The sequence below is a fragment of the Lactuca serriola genome, chromosome 4 (genome assembly GCF_051521515.1).
Source record: "Lactuca serriola cultivar US96UC23 chromosome 4, Lser_US96UC23_V15, whole genome shotgun sequence".
Taxonomy (NCBI): Eukaryota; Viridiplantae; Streptophyta; class Magnoliopsida; order Asterales; family Asteraceae; genus Lactuca; species Lactuca serriola.
This window is the reverse complement of record NC_136411.1, coordinates 76,250,516-76,270,015: the sequence shown is the minus strand read 5'-3', so window position 1 is coordinate 76,270,015 and position 19,500 is coordinate 76,250,516. Positions and strand designations below refer to the sequence as shown.

At 37.1% G+C, this 19,500-nt stretch overlaps 1 protein-coding gene and 1 long non-coding RNA gene across 5 annotated transcripts; one reads left to right on the top strand and one right to left on the bottom strand.

The window, feature by feature from the left end:
- Positions 1–3,164: 3,164 nt before the first annotated feature.
- Positions 3,165–6,364, top strand: LOC145101934 (mechanosensitive ion channel protein 1, mitochondrial-like). Of its 4 annotated transcripts, none has more exons than XM_079039245.1 (8): positions 3,165–3,238; positions 4,394–4,475; positions 4,677–4,793; positions 4,950–5,050; positions 5,123–5,230; positions 5,354–5,413; positions 5,488–5,703; positions 6,083–6,364. In XM_079039245.1, the coding sequence occupies exons 2-8, from the start codon at positions 4,415–4,417 to the stop codon at positions 6,194–6,196; spliced, it is 777 nt and encodes a 258-aa protein (XP_078895371.1). In that variant the 5' UTR covers positions 3,165–3,238; positions 4,394–4,414; the 3' UTR covers positions 6,197–6,364. The 4 variants fall into 4 exon arrangements, with proteins under 4 accessions (XP_078895371.1, XP_078895370.1, XP_078895368.1 ...); XM_079039244.1 differs by having other exon boundaries at positions 4,911–5,050; XM_079039242.1 differs by having other exon boundaries at positions 4,394–4,793.
- A 991-nt stretch (positions 6,365–7,355) lies between these two features.
- On the bottom strand, positions 7,356–8,760 carry LOC145101935 (uncharacterized). The gene is made up of 2 exons (XR_013705934.1): positions 8,271–8,760; positions 7,356–8,191 (listed from the first exon to the last, which is right to left on the bottom strand). It is a non-coding gene; the product is annotated as an uncharacterized LOC145101935 (long non-coding RNA).
- Between the last annotated feature and the right edge of the window lie 10,740 nt (positions 8,761–19,500).

The window sequence follows — 19,500 nt, the reverse complement described above, 5'->3', positions numbered from 1 at the left end:
TTGGTTATGAAGTCCATAGTTATCCGTTCCCACTTCCATTCCGGTATATCAGGCTGTTGTAGTAGTCCTGAGGGTTTCTGGTATTCCACCTTGACCTTGGCGCAAGTCAGACACTTGCCCACATATGTAGCAATCTCGGCTTTCATATTCGGCCACCAGTATAACTTTTTGAGATCTAGATACATCTTGTCTGACCCTGGATGGATGGAGTATCGAGTCTTGTGTGCTTCATTCATGACCACGTCTCGGATCCCACCGAACTTCGGTGTCCAGATTCGGTTACTGAGATAACGAGTTCCGTCATCCTTGACTTCTAAGTTCTTATCCATTCCCCTTAATGCCTCACCTGCCACATTCTCTGGTTTCAAGGCTTCTAGTTGAGCTTCCCTGATTTGCGTGGTCAGGTGGGAATGGATGGTCATGGTTAAGGATCTTACTCGGCGGCCCGAATATTCCTTCCTGCTTAGGGCATCAGCCACTACATCAGCCACTACATTGCACTTCGTACCATAGAGGTAATGCCTCCAAATCTTCAGAACGAAGACCACTGCTCCCAATTCCAGATCGTGGGTTGTATAATTCACTTCGTGTGTCTTTAGTTGGCGGGATGCGTAAGCTATCACTTTTCCACGCTGCATGAGAACGCAACCCAAACCCTGATTTGACGTGTCACAGTAGACCACGAAATCTTCCGTTCCCTCTGGTAGAAATAGTACTGGGGCACTGCAGAGTGCTTGCTTCAGAGTTCAGAATGCAACTTCTTGTTTGTCCGTCCATTTGAAGGGTACGCCCTTTTGTGTAAGCGAGGTAAGTGGCTTGGCGATCTTAGAGAAGTTCTGAATGAACCTCCTGTAGTAACCTGCTAGGCCTAAGAATTGGCGAATTTCTGTGGGTGTTGTCGGGACTGCCCATCCTTCGATGGCTTTGACCTTTGAAGGATCCACATGTATTCCTTCCTGACTAACAACATGACCCAAAAAGTTCACGCTACGGAGCCAGAACTCACACTTGGAGAGTTTTGTGTATAGCTTCTCAGTTCGCAGGGTTTCCAGGATTTGTCGGAGATGTTGGCCATGCTCTTCTTCGCTTCGGGAAGAGACTAGAATGTCGTCAATGAAAAAAATAACAAAGTTGTCGAGGAATGGTCGGCATATTCGATTCATTAGGTCCATGAATGCGGCAGGGGCATTCGTTAGACTGAAGGGCATTACGACAAATTCGTAATGTCCGTAACGAGTTCGGAAAGTGGTTTTGAGAATATCCTCTTCCCGGACCTTGAGTTGATGGTACCCAGATCGTAAATCTATCTTAGAAAAGTAACTGGCTCCTTGGAGCTGGTCAAATAGATCGTCGATTCGTGGGAGTGAATAGCGATTTTTGACAGTGAGCTTGTTTAGCTCCCTGTAATAGATACACATCCTAAAAGATCCGTCCTTCTTTTTCACAAAGAGAACCGGAGCTCCCCATGGCGAGTAGCTGGGTCGGATGAATCCTTTGCCTAGGAGTTCACTGAGTTGGCTGGACAATTCCTGCATCTCAGCAGGAGCTAATCGGTAAGGCGATTTAGCGATGGGAGCAGCTCCTGGAACAAGTTCAATTCGGAATTCAACTTGTCTCTCTGGGGGTACTCCAGGAAGATCTTCAGGAAATACGTCTGGGAATTCACGTGCTACTGGAATGTCTCGAACGTTAACCTCTTCCTTGGTTTTATCCACTATGTGCACCAGGAACGTCAAGTCGTCTTTTCGCAGATGCTTCTACATCCATAGCAGGTGTGGCTAGGTCCTGCATTGTTGCCGCCAATGTTGGTGTTGTTGTTGTTTCCATGTTGTTGGTTCTGAGGAGGGTAGGTCCTGCAATACCTTGCCGTGTGTCCCTTACGATTGCAACTGGTGCACTGCATCTCTCTGCATTCTCCATTGTGATGGAGACCGCACTTGTTGCACTTGGGAAGATTACCGGAATAAGGTCTAGGAGCACTTGGAGCAGCTGAGGCTGGAGCATGTGGTGTGGATGGAACTTGAGTGGTCGCAGCATTAAGCCATTAACTGCCACTGTTTGCTGCTTCTTGGACGATTCGGAGCCTTGACGTCCCTTCCTCTTGTTGTTCTTCCCCTTCTTGCTATCATTTTCCTTCTTAACTTCAGTCTCCACTAGCTTCTCACCCTTTTTGTTGTTGTGGTCATACAACTTCTTGGCCAATCTCTTGGCACTGTCGAAAGTTTCGGGATTTGCAGCTATCACGTTTCCTTGGATCGGGGATGTTAGTCCCCAGATGAATCGCTCGATCTTCTTTCCTTCTGAGGTGATCACGCCAAGGCACAGCAGAGACAGTTCGCTAAACCTTGATATGTATGCATCTATATCGGCGTTTCGGACAGTGAGATTCCACAACTCTTGTTCTATTTTCTGAATTTCACCTCGAGGGCAATACTCGGCCATCAACATTTCTTTCATCTCTGTCCATGGCATGGATTTGGCTACGGGGAGTGTCATGGCTTCCACGTGTCCGTTCCACCAAGTGAGCGCTTGGTCAACGAGAGTGCATGCGGCAAACTTCACCTTCATCTCCTCAGGGCAATCGCATATCTCGAGTACCGATTCCACCTTCTCGATCCATCGTTTCAGGGTGATCATTCCTCCAGTGCCGTTAAAGGTTCGTGGTTTGGCGTTGGTGAAGTCTTTGTAGGAACATGTTTTGGTGGGTCCTTGATTCATCCCGTTGTTCGAACTTCCAGGTCCTGGTCCGTTGACTCCTCCATTGTTCCCTTGATGATTTTGGGCCATAGCCGCGGTGACCGCAGCCGACACCGCTGCATGAAAAGCAACAGAGTTGAACTCGGGAGGGTTTGGCTCAGGGTTTTCGCGGGTTGGTCGTCGAGGCATCTTTCTGCCATGGAACAGAAAGATGTTGAGTATCTGTGCTTTTTGTGAGAGTGTGATCCTATGAGCTAGGTGTGTGGCACGAACTTAGGTACTTTCACAATTTGGCACATAACGGGTTCAATCAGTCATCAGACTGGAATACCTTAGCCCAATCAGTCATCCGACTGGAATGCCAACACACAACAGGTTCAATCAGTCATCAGACTGGAATACCCAGGGTTTGTCGGCATGGCGCCTTAACCTAACCGCTCTTCTTGAGCCTCCATGCCTACAACTTACAACCGATTCCCGATTGCTTGCCGCCCTATCACTACGATTTCCATCGGCGTCGCACTCCACAGATTCGCTTCAGGTTCGATATTCTTCAATCTTTTCCTGCTTTCGTTCAATTGCATTTGCATTTTGGCTGCTCTAGGTTTTACCTTTTCCCCTGATTTCAGTTGAAATGGAAATCATATTAGTTGTTGTAATCGAAATCTGTGTGCTTTTCTTCAATTCTTTCCTTCTTTCGATTTTCTTCAATCCTGTAGATGTATATGTGAAACTGCAATAGGTTATGTGTATATGTGAAACTGCAATTGCTACTGTTAACAGGGACATACAGATTGTTTTACATAAGCAAAAAGAACTTTTTGAAAAAGTCAAGAAATCCTGACTTTTTGTAACTTTTCCAAAAAGAACTTTTGAGGTTTAAAAAGCTAAGCCAAACACCCTCTAAGATGCTTATGTGATACACCAACCATGATAATCTTGTTGATGGTGGTATATCGAAAAAGAAACTTAAGCCTAAACAATTGTTATTAGTTTAAAAAGAAAATGTTAGTTATAATAAGAAAAATAAGTCATAATATAAAAGGAAGCCCTTTTTGGTAAATTTACACATATAAGCATTTTTTTTTTTTTTTTTTTTTTGCCGAACACTAAAAATGGCTTATCAGCTGATAGCGTTTTGACACGGTATAAGGTTAGCCAAACACATTTTTAAAAAACTCTGTTTTAAATATAAGTTAAAAAGTTAAAATCACTTTTAATAAGCTTAGCCAAAAACCCTGTAAATTCATATAACCGAAATGTATCTTTTCTGGTGAAGGAACAAAGTGAAGAACAAAATGTAATTGTAAATATTTTAATGTTTCTGTGGTTTGATTTAATTCTGCATAGGGTAGGTATATCTCATGATGCGTACTAACATTTTATTTGCCTATTTATGTTATTTTAATCAACTTTAACGTTTCAAATACCTGGGTATTTAGTTATTAGCTTGTTTGTTGTTGGTATATAGCTGTTTGAAAGCAGAATGCTAAAAAGAGAGACTACAGTTATTGATTTCTGTTACAATTGAATTATTGTTTTTATGATTGCAATGCACGGGGTTAGCATATTATAGATTGAGAATTTAAGTAATCTTGTATTAGTTTGACAGACTTGAAGAATGTAGTTAGTTTATATTAATGTTATTATTATTATGTTTTATAATTGTTTTTGTTGATGTTATTGATTGATATAGATATAGGTAGAAGATTGAATAATGAGTGGAATAAGCTTGGTGATATCAAAACCTTGGTGTAGGGTGTATAATCCTTGTACAGGTGAAAATAATAAGAGTAATTTTGGTACAAGCAATAAGATCCATTTTGGTACAAAACCAAACAATAAGATGGACTTAATCCCATGTCATTTATCAAATTCAAACTTAAGAATTTCTTCTCCTGTTGCAACCAATCACATGTTGAAACATCGTGTGTATTCATCATCATCATCATCATCATCATCATCATATGCACGTAAAGATGTAACCGATTCAACATCTCAACCACCTTATGGCTTGTATGGCCTTGTTGCTATTATTGGTTTCGCTTTGCCTAAAGCCTGGGAGGCCGCTATGCATTTTATTTCTGCTACGGAAGGTAGGTAACTTTATCTCCCTTGCATAATATATATATATATATATATATATATATATATATATATATATATATATATAGTTTCAACTAATAAATTTCTTAAAATCTGTATTGTTTTAGGAGTTTTGAAATCGAATGCGTGTTACTCTACCTTTTTAGGGGTTGCTGCTGTTTTTGCAGCTAGAGGTTTTCTTGACAATATCATGTATGGGTTTGCAGTACTAAAAGACAAACCCTTTTCGAATGGAGATTATATAGAAGTATGTCAATAAATTTTCCCTGATTTAAACTCTTGTATGAATTCGTTCTTATTTCGAGTATTTTGGGTGCAGGTTGGATATTTGAAATGTCAGGTTATTGAGATGGGACTTCTAACCACCTCATTGATTACCGATACAAACCGCCCTTTAGCAGTTCCAACTTCCTGGTTTTATGGTCAGGTGAACGCAACGAGTTTCTCATCAGTACCCTTAATATATATATATATATATATATATATATATATATATATATATATATATATATATATATATATTGTTATAACAAAGTGTTTTTTTTTATAGGTTATTATGAACGAATCGCGGCAAAGCGTTATAGTTCCATATTCCATGCTTTGTGGTGAGGTGAGCATCGAGTCTTTTCATGAGTACCCGTGAAAGTTTTTATGTAATGGGAAAAGTAATTTTAAATTTTATAGGTATTTGTGAGCAAACCCATGCCTCCATGGCATGCGATGGTTTCAAAGATTTATGTGGAAAAGGATGAGTTGGAGAAGGTGCGCAAGATAATGGATGAAATACCGAACATGATGAGATCTAATCCAAATGTTTACTTGGAGGAACAGCAGCCGTATTGTGAAGTTTCATTGGGAAATTATTTTGAGCTTACTATTGGATGCTATCTAAAACAGGCGGTATGTATATATGTTTACTACTTCCTCAAACATTTCAAACCTTTAACTTGCCTCACCAAATAATAGTATGTGCACATTTTATGAATGGTTAAATGAAAGAAATAACAATGCACTTTCATATAATTGTGTTTCATCTCGCAAATGTATTTTTATTTAAATTGGATAGTATAGCATTTACTTTCATTGTTTTTATTATGGCATTGTACTTTGAAAGGAGAATGTTATAAGATGGTAGAATTTCTAAAGTACACAATATTTTAATAAGAAAATCGAAGATACAACGGTTGTAAGCAGAAGTAGGATGCTAGATGTTGAGCTTTTTGGAATTTAGCTAAAATGTTTTTTCCTTTTTGGAGCTAACACATGTTTGATTGTGCAGAGTGAAGAGGAATCATATTTAGCAAAGCAGGATATTCTTTTGCAGTTGGCTCAGCTAATCAAGAAGCACGGGTGCAAAGTAGGTGGGCACAGGGGGGAAGTAAAGTGTTTGTAAACTTATATGTTAGCAAGATGTCAAAGACTTAATAGTAAATACCATCTGAATGGGTTTTTTTAAATATAGCTTCAAATTGCCTACTATGTACAGCGTTATCCATGTCAGCAAAATAGTAAGATGTGGCTCATATTTACTCAACTTTAAATTTAAATCTCATATTTATCATTTTTAACTTTCAAAGTATCATATTTGCTCAATTCTTTTTTGTAAACATTTCTTAAAAATTTATAATCAATTCTATTATTTAAAAATCATTATAATCTAAAAAAATTATATATTGACCATATTGCATCAAATTCTTCTATGGTTGCGATTATGGATGAATTAACATGATTATTTGTTTAAAGGGTATGTTTTGCAGATTTTAATTTTGTTTGATACTTCTGTAATGTTCCGTTTATTTGATTCAAGTTTGGTGCTCAATTGATTTGGTTTTAAATACAATAAACTCCAACACCAAAACAGAAATAGCAATATTTTTTTTATTAGGTACCATCATAGTAGAAATGTACGTTCATTAGAAAAGAGTAATAATCGCAATTATTGATGCCTAGTCTTCAATCACTTTTTACAAGTTTTTTTTTTTTTTTTTTTTTTTTTTTTTTTTTTTACTAAAATGCCCTTATGTCCTCTCTAAACGAATCCATCAATCTAAACTTCCAGTTTGCTTTCAACAAATGATGCCCTTTAAGAAGTGGTATGTTGCTTTATTGTTTGTCCCCAACATCCGTTCCAACTCCTATAGTACTCAAAAAGCTGCATGATTTCCGTTTATGTATGTCCTTTCCGTATTCAACACTTCCCTCACTTTCGGTTGCTGCAACCCAATTGGTTTAAACACATGAGTACCAGATTGGATCAAATGCAAGAAATAACAATGTATTTCTATTGATTTGTTCATTATAACGTCTTACTTTCATACTACAATATTATTTGAAAATTCTATCAGATTATAGATGTCATTCTTCCATGCAAAGCATTTTTTTGTGGTGTAGTTGATAGAATTTTCAAATTATAATGTACTAATAAGAGGAAATTGACAGTACAATAACTGGTCAAAAATTTCAAAGACGATGCTATCCCTTGAAAGTAAAATGTCATAATAAAAGGTATTAAGATACAACCACACTATCAAACACAAAATCATCACCAAGAATAAAAGAAAAAAAATTCAATATTATAAAATCCGTTATGGAATTCTTAAATTCTTTAAACTAACTATTTATGGATAATCTATTGACCCATATTTAAATCCTGACACTATTTAACCCATGTGGTCATGGAAGTTCGTCTACAGTGACTCTAGGGCATGAGACATAGCTGGATGTATACAACAGATGATTAGTCCGTGCACGAAAGCTTGTCTGGAACCCTTGTTAAGGAAATTTCTTTTCCAATTTTTTTCCCTTTAAGCTACATGTTTACAGATGATTAATTCTAAAGAAATCTATAGAAAAGTCTACGATCTAGTTATAAATTAAAAAGATAAAAAACTATTGTCATATTTTATCTTTTTAGCAGGTTCCTGCTAGGTTGCATGCCAATTGGCGTGCTAGGCTGACATAGCAGCTAATTTCTTTTTCAATTTTCTTTTATTTTTTAAATTTTTTTAAATTAAAATAATAAAAATAAAATAAAACATATCTCCCCCTTTTCTTTCCTTTCCCATGTTTACTTTTCTTCTTCGTTGAATCTACAAATTTAATGATGTTGTCGGAGAGAAACAAATCCGATGAAGCATCCGTTCAGTTGGTTTTGTTCATTCAGACATTCACAATCATCGTGATGATTTCCTCTGCTTTTACTTTTTCCATGTCTGGTTTCTTGTCTTCCACCAGATCCACGTCACCATCGAGAATCAACGTTCATTCCGATTACACTCGTCATCTCCTTTGGTTCGGTTTTCGATTGGTAATCTCCCTCCCTCTCTCTCTCTCTCTCTTGTATCTTATTTCTAAAGTCCGACACCTCCCCCTGTCACCCCAACAACTCCTGCAACCACCCCGGTCATCATTCAAACCTTAAAAATTGAACCCTAAACCTGCAAATAAAACATAACTTAACCCTAAACCTGTAAATCAAAGAAGAGGGATATGTAAATCGAAGAAGTAGGTTCAGATCCCCAAATCGTCTTTGTCGACGGTCATCCTCTGTAATGTGATTCAAAGAAGGGTGACAACAAGAACGCCCCATGTGACAAATCCAAAGAACGAGGAAGCTTTTTATGATGACGGAGACAAAGAGGGGATTGCCCGAGATTTAAATGGTTTCTTTAAGGTTAGTGGAGATCGGTGGTAGTTGTCCAGAAGTGGTGAAGTGATGGATCTTCGAGAGTTAAGAGAATAGGGAGGAAGAGATATCTTTAAAAAGGAAGGTATGGGGTGGGGAGGATAGGTTTAGGAGTTTGGTTTTGAAGGCTCACCAGTTCGAATCAACATGCCTCCTTTTTATTTAATTTGACTTCAAAACCATGCTTCCTTTTTAGTTAATTTGAGGGTGTCTGAGCTTGCTTTTAAAATGATTTTTTATTTATTTATTTATTTTTTTTGAAAAAGTCAAAAAAATTTAATAACACGTTTAAAATGATTTCTTATCTTTTTTTTTTTTTTGAAAAAGTCAAAAAATTTAATAATACGTTTGGGAACTTTAAAACTTCTTTTAGAATAGTTTTTGGGTAAGAAGAAAATACTCCCTTTTTAAAAGTAACAAAATGTTATCTTTGCTGACTTTTGGGGTTTTAAAAGGTAAAAAGCTAAAAACTATTACAAACATATTTTTAAAACTTCTTTTGGCAAAAATAATAAGTCAATAAGGACTTTTAAAGTCAAAAAGCTCACCCAAACACCTACTTTGACTTCATCATTTATTACATTAAATATAAATATAATGGAGTATACATAGGGATGATGACTTAGGAGGGTAACCAATTGTTGATTTTGTTCACATTTGGTCACTTTTTTTTTATAACCAATATACCATCGAACTTGTTATTTATGTTCACCATAAGCCTTTTGATCGACTATCACCTGTGATAGCCGGTCATAAGGGTTATGATGAACACAAACAACAAGTTCGATCGTATATTGGGTACAAAAAAGGAAAGAGACCAAATATGAACAAACTTAATAATTGGTTACCCTCTGAGTCATTTTTCCCAAAAAAGTTAAATGAACTTAAAGCTACAAAAGAATTAAAGATTACAACCTTCTTAAGCCATAAGGTATATGAAGAGCGTTTCAAAGGGATAACTTGGTCCAAACAATGTCTATGCTACGCCTACTGTGGTTAGCTGTCAACAACTCTCTGCAAAAGGGTATTACTGTGTATGAGAGGTATCTTTATTAGCATAAACGTTTAGCTCACGGTGTATTATGGTGTTGTCTCTACAAAATCTGCATGATCCTGTATATATCGATGTTGCATCTTATTCCATGAATTTGATCTTAAATCCAAGTAAAGTCAAGAATCACAGCACTTGTGATTCCACTCGTTTTTAGACCTGTCCAGAATCCATGATACGATAAATCATTTGATTGGAAATGTAAATATAGTCATGAAATGCACGTTCTCAAATCAATATTCCTCTAATAAATATGCAAATGTATTACAAAGTGGTACATGTATGAATAATGTTCTTTCTGGGTTATATTTTAAAGAGAAACAAAAATAAATCTCATAAAGTCATTAATATGAGCAGGAGATGACGTGAGATTTTCTATAAATGAGTAAAGGGAAAATGACTCAGAAGGGTAACCAACTGTTAAGTTTTTTCACATTTGGTCCATTTCCTTTTTTTTGTACCCTATATACCATCGAACTTGTTATTTGTGTTCACCATAACCCTTTTGACCGGTTATCACAGGTGATAGTCGGTTAAAAGGGTTATAGTGAACATAAACAACTAGTTCGATGGTATAGTAGATAAAAAAAAAGGAAATGGATCAAATGTGAACAAACTCAATAGTTGGTTACCATCCTGATTCAAAAGTCTTTCAGTTTAATTGGTTAAGAGCGTGTGTAATTTTTAATATGAAGGTTCATCAAGTAATCTGCTGAAATGGTCAAAGAGGGTTAAAAGTAATTACATTAACTATAATCTGTCTTTTTTTTTGTTAATAAAACTTAATTTAGGATTAGATCGTCGACCGACAAAAAAACAAAAAGAAAATGAAAACAATAAATGAAAAAGTGCCAAAAAGTCTAAGAACCTGGAAAGTAAAAAAAAATGACCTCTAGTTACGATATAGGGGTGACATATTTTTACCAAACACACATGCAGTCATACAGATTACTCAATGTATCATTTATTCAATACAAAGGGCAAAGGTAATCAAGTTAGGGGTATATAACATGGTTTTTTCTGTTAGGATTACAATTATAGCTTGTTTTTTGTTTGATGCATAGAGTTCTTTTCTTAATTGGATTTCCATGATGCTCTCATAGCATGAGTGTGCTAGGCTTGTAGGCTGTGCAAGAAACTAGGTCCTTGTAGGTTGAAGACTTGATTCGATGTTAATTAGAATTTCTTGTTGTTGCTTTTGTATTTTTTGAGAAGTACAAAACATATGGACATTTTAGTTGAAATTTTCACTCAAGTGGAATCAAATAATCCATAAACCAATCACCAAGAAACACCTAAACATAAACCTAAACCTAAATCAAAACAGCTGTACGTAACCATAAGATGTAAAAACTAAGATTATAGGGTAATAAGAACATATTCTACTACCCAAGAACACAGCACCAAAAGTTCCCCGATTCGAAAAAGGAGAGGTTGTATTTTATGATACATGCATACACACAAGAACAATAAATTAACAAAGAAAATATAGTATGCTGAATTCAAAGGTTAATTATGATCATGAAAAAAGAACAACTTCAATTCAATTATGAAACTTCCGAGTGTTATAACTGACACTTAGTATAAACAAGGGGATAATAAATTGTGCATCTATGGTGACAAAATATTGATCAAAGGCAACATGAGTTTAAAGCCTACATCTTTGAAGCAAACCTACGTGAGCTCAGGGGCAATTTGGTCATCTAGTTTATATGAAAAGGGATTTTGTATTTAGGGTCAATATGGTCAATCTACACATTCTTTTTTCAATTATGATGATTCTAAAATAATAAAAATGATTATAAATTGTAAGAAAATATATATTTGGACGAAGAAGAAAGCTTTAACAACCAGCCAGTTTACCTTCACAACCTTAGGCGAACTAACTCACATAGTTACACTCACATCAGAACTAGTTCGATGGATCGTTTCGAAGCTTATTTTTGTGGCTATTAGATGGGTGGTATATTTGTTTTTTGTACTTTTTCTATTGTTTCTGTAAAAATGATAATGTTTCTACATCTAAATTAATTCATTCTTATTCCCAAAAAATATCGGTCCGTACATTTATAGGCTGCTTCTTTCCAGTGATCTTCATAGGTAGTGTCCCTCTTAGAAGGACCACCTAAAAACAATGTTTGTAGCGGTTGCTATCGATGAGAACAACCAAACCCTCCATATAAAATTTGGTATGGTCGTGGAAAATAATCTCTATTGTTGTACATGGTTCCTTATGAGCTTAAGAGAAGCTCTGAGACAAGGTAAGGAAGTATCGTTATGTAACATCCCAAATTTTAAGACAAAAAAATTTATTTTTAGCTTAATAATTCATAAAACCAACGGTAAAAAGACATCCATAAAAACACCCCATGTCAAAACCAAAGTGTCGATAATCAAAACATGTTATCATAAAACAATATCAGAGTGCAATCCCAAAGATCTCATGTGCGGAAAACATAGTGTGATGCGCTGCGATTGAGCCGACTCCTTTCCTTTGAAAACAAAGTACTTGAAACCAAAACTGAAAACCGTAAGCACAAAGCTTAGTGAGTTCCCCCCATCATACCACATACCATACAATAACATACTGCCTAGCATATCCGGGTGCTAGCCTACCCTTTCGGTCTCTTTCAACCGGTAACCACCGAGCATATCTGGGTGCCGGTCTACCCCTTCGGTATCTTTCAACCGGTAATTGCCTAACGTGACTGGGTATTGTCCTACCCCTTCGGTCTCTTTCAACCGATAACTGCCTAGCATATATGGGTGCTGGCCTACCCCTTCGGTCATTTCGAACGGATCCGGGGACTAGTTTACCCCTTACCACTACCATATAACATACTAGCATATAAAACATAAATCACATACTGCCTAACATATTTGGGTGCTGGCCTACCCCTTCGGTCCTATCGACCGGGTACGAGACTATTCCCCTTCTATCATTATCACATAATATCATACTATGCTAGCACATAAAACATAACCGATAGTGGCATACTAGGCAATTATCACAAAGAGAATTATCTAATCAAACAACTCCTACTAGTGAGCCAACATTGTGGCCTTAGACCCACTTCTACTGGAAGGCAACTCACCTCAATATATGGAAGTAGTTGCAATTACTCCAGCTCTGAACTCGACCCTACTCAAAATCCTACACATAGACATTCCTTCAATTATCCTTTCCAGATTCATGACCCTTGAAGGTCAACATTGGTCAAAGTCCAAGTCAAAGTCAACTCTTTGGTCAAGGTCAACATCCTGGTCAAAGTCAACGTTCTGGGTTGACTCAACTCGCTGAGTTGGTCCATCGACTCGTTGAGTTTCATATATCAGAAAACTATGAAATCGCGATCCAACTCGACGAGTCCCTCCTATCCACAACATCAGAACTTTTCCATTCAGCTCGTCGAGTCCTTCCTTGAACTCGTCGAGTCCTTCCTTTACCGAATCAGGAATTTTGCTCACAGCTCGCCGAGTTCCTCATTGAACTCGTCGAGTTCTTCAATCTTCAAGTGCAAAAACCATGTCCAACTCACTGAGTCATCTCCTAGACTCAACTAGCTTACTCAGTAACAGAAAAGGTTGGGGGACCACGACCCAACTCGCCGAGTCATATGAACAACTCGTCAAGTCCCCCATATTCTAAATCAATATAGACGATTTTAGTTGGGTTTAATGCATTCAAAACATAGATCTGGTTCCCTAGGGTCGATATATCACGTATAGTTTCCAACTTTACGTTCATGCATGGATTATTTAGCTCATAAGGCTCTAAAAAGTGGTTTATAAGACGCATGGGACTCTCATGGCCATAAAGTTGGCACCTTTATGTCATGGAGTCCCTCAAAGGCTCTAGATCTGAAGCTACAACTTCATGATACACTCAAATCTCAAAAATGACTTCAATATGGCCTAAAAAGGGTAAAAGACAACCCTAAATGAAGATCTAAGCAATGGAAAGCCAAGGTATAAGCTTTATACCTCAAATGAGACCAAAATGCAGCTTGAACTCTGGATCTACCGACTTTCTCTTGAATCTCCAAGCCTTTCCTTCCTTCTTGAAGCTTCAAATCACAAAGAATGGCACAAAATAGCTCAAAACTCTCAAAAGTTGGTTACGGGTTTCGTGGCTAGGGTTTGGGACAAAGGAGGCTGAAGGTGAGGCCAATATATGGGAGTTGAGGAGATTAAATAGGGTGCCAAACCCTTAAAATTAGGGTTTCATTCTGGTATTCCTAGTCGTCTATTCATGCAGGTGTGTGCTGATAATTTATATTAAATTGCCTGACAACTTTGATCCCAAGAAGTCTTAAATTTAGTCATTATTTTTTTTTGTTAAATTTGTTCATATTTTTCCTCTATGCACAAATTTAGGGAGAAAATTAAAAAAACAACAAACAATCGAAAAATAAAAAATCCAAAAATATTCTTATTGCTTTTGAGTGTATTTTTATTCTTGGTTGCTTTGTTTGTGTGCTAAGTTTAGTTTTGTTTTGTTTTTATCTCAAAGTTTCATTTGTCTTAAAAATCGAATTCAAAAGAAGTAGAGACTCAATGAGACTGTATCGGAACTTTCTGAGCCAAGGTTACATCCTTGAACAACTGTGGTGAGAAGGGTCTTTATGATTTTGTGATCCACAGGGACTTTTTAGTCATTTGTTACTTTTCAAGGAGCAACGGTGATCATTGAAGAACGTTCATTCGAAGGAACAAGAAGTGAAGATTATTTTTCAACATTTAATTTTTCAACCCCATAAGCATGGTAGGTGCTTAACCAGTCCATGCCAATAATTACATCAAAACTCCTAATGGAAACAGGCATTAAGTCTATTCGGAAGACGTGTTGATTTACAGTTAGGGTACATCCGATGTAGACTTCCCCAGTGGATTCGGTTTTCCATTGGCCATTTCCACCGTAAAGGTTTCATTGAGCTTCTGGGGTTGTTGTTTTAACAAATGTTTAAACTTATTGCTCACAAAACTTCGCTCTGCTATGGTATCAAATAGGATGCATGCATAAGTGTGGTTTAGGAGGAACGTACCGGTAACAACAACGGGATCCTGAATTGCTTCTCCCTGACCCATGGTCAGCACCCTTCCTGTTCCTCCATTTCCGGGTTGTTGTTGTTGGGGCAGTTTCGACGGAAATGCCCGGTCCTTCCACATCCATAGCAGGTGTGGCTAGGTCCTGCATTGTTGCCGCCAATGTTGGTGTTGTTGTTGTTGCGGTTGTTGTTGTTGTTGTTTCCCTGTTGTTGGTTCTGAGGAGGGTAGGTCCTGCAATACCTTGTCGTGTGACCCTTACGATTGCAACTGGTGCACTGCATCTCTCTGCATTCTCCATTGTGATGGAGACCGCACTTGTTGCACTTGGGAAGATTACCGGAATAAGGTCTAGGAGCACTTGGAGCAGCTGAGGCTGGAGCATGTGGTGTGGATGGAACTTGAGTGGTCGCAGCATTAAGCCATTAACTGCCACTGTTTGCTGCTTCTTGGACGATTCGGAGCCTTGACGTCCCTTCCTCTTGTTGTTCTTCCCCTTCTTGCTATCATTTTCCTTCTTAACTTCAGTCTCCACTGGCTTCTCACCCTTTTTGTTGTTGTGGTCATATAGCTTCTTGGCCAATCTCTTGGCACTGTCGAAAGTTTCGGGATTTGCAGCTATCACGTTTCCTTGGATCGGGGATGTTAGTCCCCAGATGAATCGCTCGATCTTCTTTCCTTCTAGGGATGAGCAAAAGAACCGAACCGGCCGGAACCGGCCCGAACCGAACCGGACCGGGGAACCGGCTTCGGCAAAAATGAAGAACCGAACCGGCCCGGCGGTTCTACCGGTTCCGGTTCCGGGTCCGGTTTTTGCCGGTTTTTCGAGTATGGAACCGGCTAAATTTTGATGTACCCAACGACTAAATTACTTTGCGTTTTATTGGTTTTTCGGGTCCGATTTTTGCCGGTTTTTCGAGTAATTCCAACGACTAATTTACTTTGCGTTTTATTGGTTTTTTTTATGAAGAAGTGGATGTTTAAATACTAGTAAATAATCAACATTTTAATAATAAACATTTTAATAAACAATTCAACATTGAAGCAAATTAACCATGGGTCATTGGGTATTTTATTTAAATTATTACAAGCAAATTAAACATGGATGTCGTCAAACTTATATTATTAAGTATCCAACATTCAAACATTCAACATTCAAAATACACTTTCGACATTCAAAATATACTTCCAAGTTTCACCAACAAAAAAAAAAAAAAAGTCTAATATGTGGATTCCAACATTTCTTTGATATTTTGACTAATTCCCCGATCTCTTCCCCGTTAGCTTCAAGTTGTGTATAGCATCCACAATGTCTATATATAATTCAAAAGAAAAACGTTATTACTTACTAAAATGTAACAAATACTAATAAGAAGTTAAAAATAAGATGTAACAAGTATTAGTGTATTACCGATAGCGAGGTCATCGTCAGCTAACACATCGTGCACTTCGTCGTAGTCATATATAGGCAAGCTACTCTTTCTTAGCCAATCTTGAGTGCATATCAATGCCTCCACAATCACAACGGACAAATTAGTACGGTAGTCGGTAATTACTCGACGACCATTACTGAATGTGGATTCGGATGCTACGGTGGAAATTTGCATCCCCAAAATATCTATTAATAAACAAATTAGTGTATAATACACGACACAAATTTATAAATTAAAAATTTAAATTAGAGTAAAAGAAGGTCGATACCTCTTGCCATTCGAGCAACGATCGGGAACCGCACTGCATTATTTTTCCACCATGTGAGGATATCATATCCTTTGTCAAATCCGATTGGGTCCTCGTTTAAGTATCGTTGCAATTGACTTTCTGAGGAAGTCGAGGGGAAACTTCCCGAAGTCATATAGCTTCCAAAGAATTCGTTTTCGTCATCAAAATTAACAACTTCTTCGGGAGTTTCTTGTTGAGACGATGAGGTCATGTTTGACCTTTCCAAGTATGTCTTGAAAAACTTGTCCAATTTGCATTCAATATCAATAACCTTTGCACGTGCTTTGGATTCTATCTCATCAGCGGACATCTTTTTATCTTTGTTTTTGGCTTTAAGCATTTGGGTAAAAACAACTTTCATAAACTTTGACTTGCATTGAGGATCTAACAATGTCGCAAAGAAGACATAATCACTTATAGTATCATAGTCACCCCAATATTTGTCATATTTATGTTTCATATCCGGTACCATAAACATAAAATCCGGGTTGGTTTCATGTTTCCTAAGATGTTGCTCTATATCTAGGATCTCCCGGGTATACGTATGGAAGATAGGCTTTGTTGAACACGAAACTTTTTCAGTTTTCTTCTTAAACTTCTCAAGGAACTCCATCATCTTTTTAATCATCTCAAAATCTGAATGTGATGGTACCCTTCCCACAGTTTTCTGAAACATTGGATCTACAAAAAAAGAACAACAAAATCAAATTACGTTTTATTGTTGTTAGAAAAAAAAATCAGATTTGACACCCTTCCTTGCGGGGCTTGTAATTCATTCAATTTTTAACCAAATCAAGCGTTTTTATAGTCTAAATTCAACTACTAATCCTAATCTACATGTAGGAAAAAGATTCAGGTCAAAACAAGTTAAATTGAATGAGTTATGCATATTTGAACAACAAAATCACATCACGTTTTATTGCTGTTAGAAAAAAATTCAGATTTTACACCCTTCCTTGCAGGGCTTGTAACTCATTCAATTTTTAACCAAATCAAGCGTTTTTATAGTCTAAATTCAACTACAAATCCTAATCTACATGTAGGAAAAAGATTCAGGTCAAAACAAGTTAAATTGAATGAGTTATGCACATTTGAACAACAAAATCACATCACGTTATATTGTTGTTAGAAAAAAAAATTCAGATTTGACACCCTTCCTTACGGGGCTTGTAACTCATTCAATTTTTAACCAAATCAAGCGTTTTTATAGTCTAAATTCAACTACAAATCCTAATCTACATGTAGGAAAAAGATTCAGGTCAAAACAAGTTAAATTGAACTAGTTATGCACAATTTAATATTTGGACTGATTGCTAAAGAAATAAATATTGCTAATTTTAGTGATGAAATATATTTGATTAATTGATTTTATTTACCTTGATGGCTATATTCGAGAAATGCGTCTTTCACATCGTACGCTGATCTTAGCAATTCAAAGGTAGAGTTCCACCTTGTTGGAGTTTCACCACACAAAAACCTTTGACTTTCTACAGCCGCATCCTTCATGGCTTGTTTAAACGTCTTGATCCGTTGCGGGGAGGCTCTAATGTATTTCACCGCATCTTGTAGGTTTTTTACATGATAAACTTCGTGTTTTAACCCCATTTTCACAACTAGGTTTATGATATGAGGCATACACCTAATGTGAAAATGTTTGCCATTCTCGTAAATACCCGGTAGTTCTTTCACAATGATGTTGATTGCCGCGTCATTTGTCTTGGCATTATCAACGGTCATCGTCATGACATTCTTCATCCCCCACTCGTTTATGCAAATTAGCAACTCACGAGCCATGTCTTCAGCTTTGTGAGTATCAACCTCTCTAAAGTTGACTACCCTTTTGTGCATGACAAAATCTTCGGTAATGAAGTGGGCCGTGACAACCATATAATTTATCTTTTGACACGAGGATGTCCACGTGTCGGTTGTCAAGTGGATGGCTGTTTTGGGGTTGCTCAAATGTTTGTACAACTTCTGCCTCTCCATTAAATAGAATGACACAACATCACGAGAAATTTTATGCCTTGAAGGCAATTTCACCCTACCATTGAGGGCGTTTACAAATTCTATGAATGCCTCGTTTTCAATGAATTTAAATGGTAGTTCCCCGATGGTGAAAAGCCCTAGCAAGGCAAGTTGGATCCTAGTATCATCATGTTTCCATGTGTATACATGACCCTCACCATTAGGAGCTTTCGTAAATGACAACTTTTGTTGTTTGTCATCAACTTGTTTCGGTATGTTGTCTGGATTTAACTTGCACCCATTAAAATGCTTGTTTATTGAAGTTGTACCATTCCGGTTTGGATCTGCGGCTAGTAAATGTAAACAATAATTGCATTCGGCCCACTTTCTTTCAATTCCATCGTCCTCCTTTATCCATTCGATCTCGAAGTATTTCCAAACAGGAGCCGTACAATTATCTCTACCCTCACCTCGTCTGGTTGGGTTAATCCGATCCCTTAACTCCTTTTGAGTCTTTTTTTTGTTTTTGGGTTTTGGTTTTGTTGGGTATTTTTCTTGTGTTCGTTTTTGTGGTGGTGGTGGTTTTTTTGTTTGTGTTGGTTTTTTTGGTTGTCTTTGTTTTTGTGTGGTTGCAAATTTTCGTTTTTTTGAAGGTTGTTGTTCTTGTGGCTCCTCTTCTTGGTTTGATTCATCACTTGGTATAACATTCAATGCCGGTGTTTCTTCTATATAATCTTCTTCTGAATCTTCTCCGTAATCCTATATTCACAAAATAAAACATATAATAAGTCATATTACGTTTAAATGCTGAAAAATAAATAAAAAAAAAATTCAGATTTGACACCCTTCCTTACGGGGCTTGTAACTCATTCAATTTTTAACCAAATCAAGCGTTTTTATAGTCTAAATTCAACTACAAATCCTAATCTACATGTAGGAAAAAGATTCAGGTCAAAACAAGTTAAATTGAATGAGTTATGCACATTTGAACAACAAAATCACATCACGTTATATTGCTGTTAGAAAAAAAAATTCAGATTTGACACCCTTCCTTACGGGGCTTGTAACTCATTCAATTTTTAACCAAATCAAGCGTTTTTATAGTCTAAATTCAACTACAAATCCTAATCTACATGTAGGAAAAAGATTCAGGTCAAAACAAGTTAAATTGAATGAGTTATGCACATTTGAACAACAAAATCACATCACGTTATATTGCTGTTAGAAA

Excerpts from the sequence above, each read along its gene's own strand:
- LOC145101934 (XM_079039241.1), top strand. The coding sequence starts at position 4,415 with ATGAGTGGAATAAGCTTGGTGATATCAAAACCTTGGTGTAGGGTGTAT. Across the intron at positions 4,794-4,910 it reads TTTTATTTCTGCTACGGAAG|GAGTTTTGAAATCGAATGCG; the intron begins GTAGGTAACTTT and ends GTATTGTTTTAG. Across the intron at positions 5,704-6,082 it reads GATGCTATCTAAAACAGGCG|AGTGAAGAGGAATCATATTT; the intron begins GTATGTATATAT and ends TTGATTGTGCAG.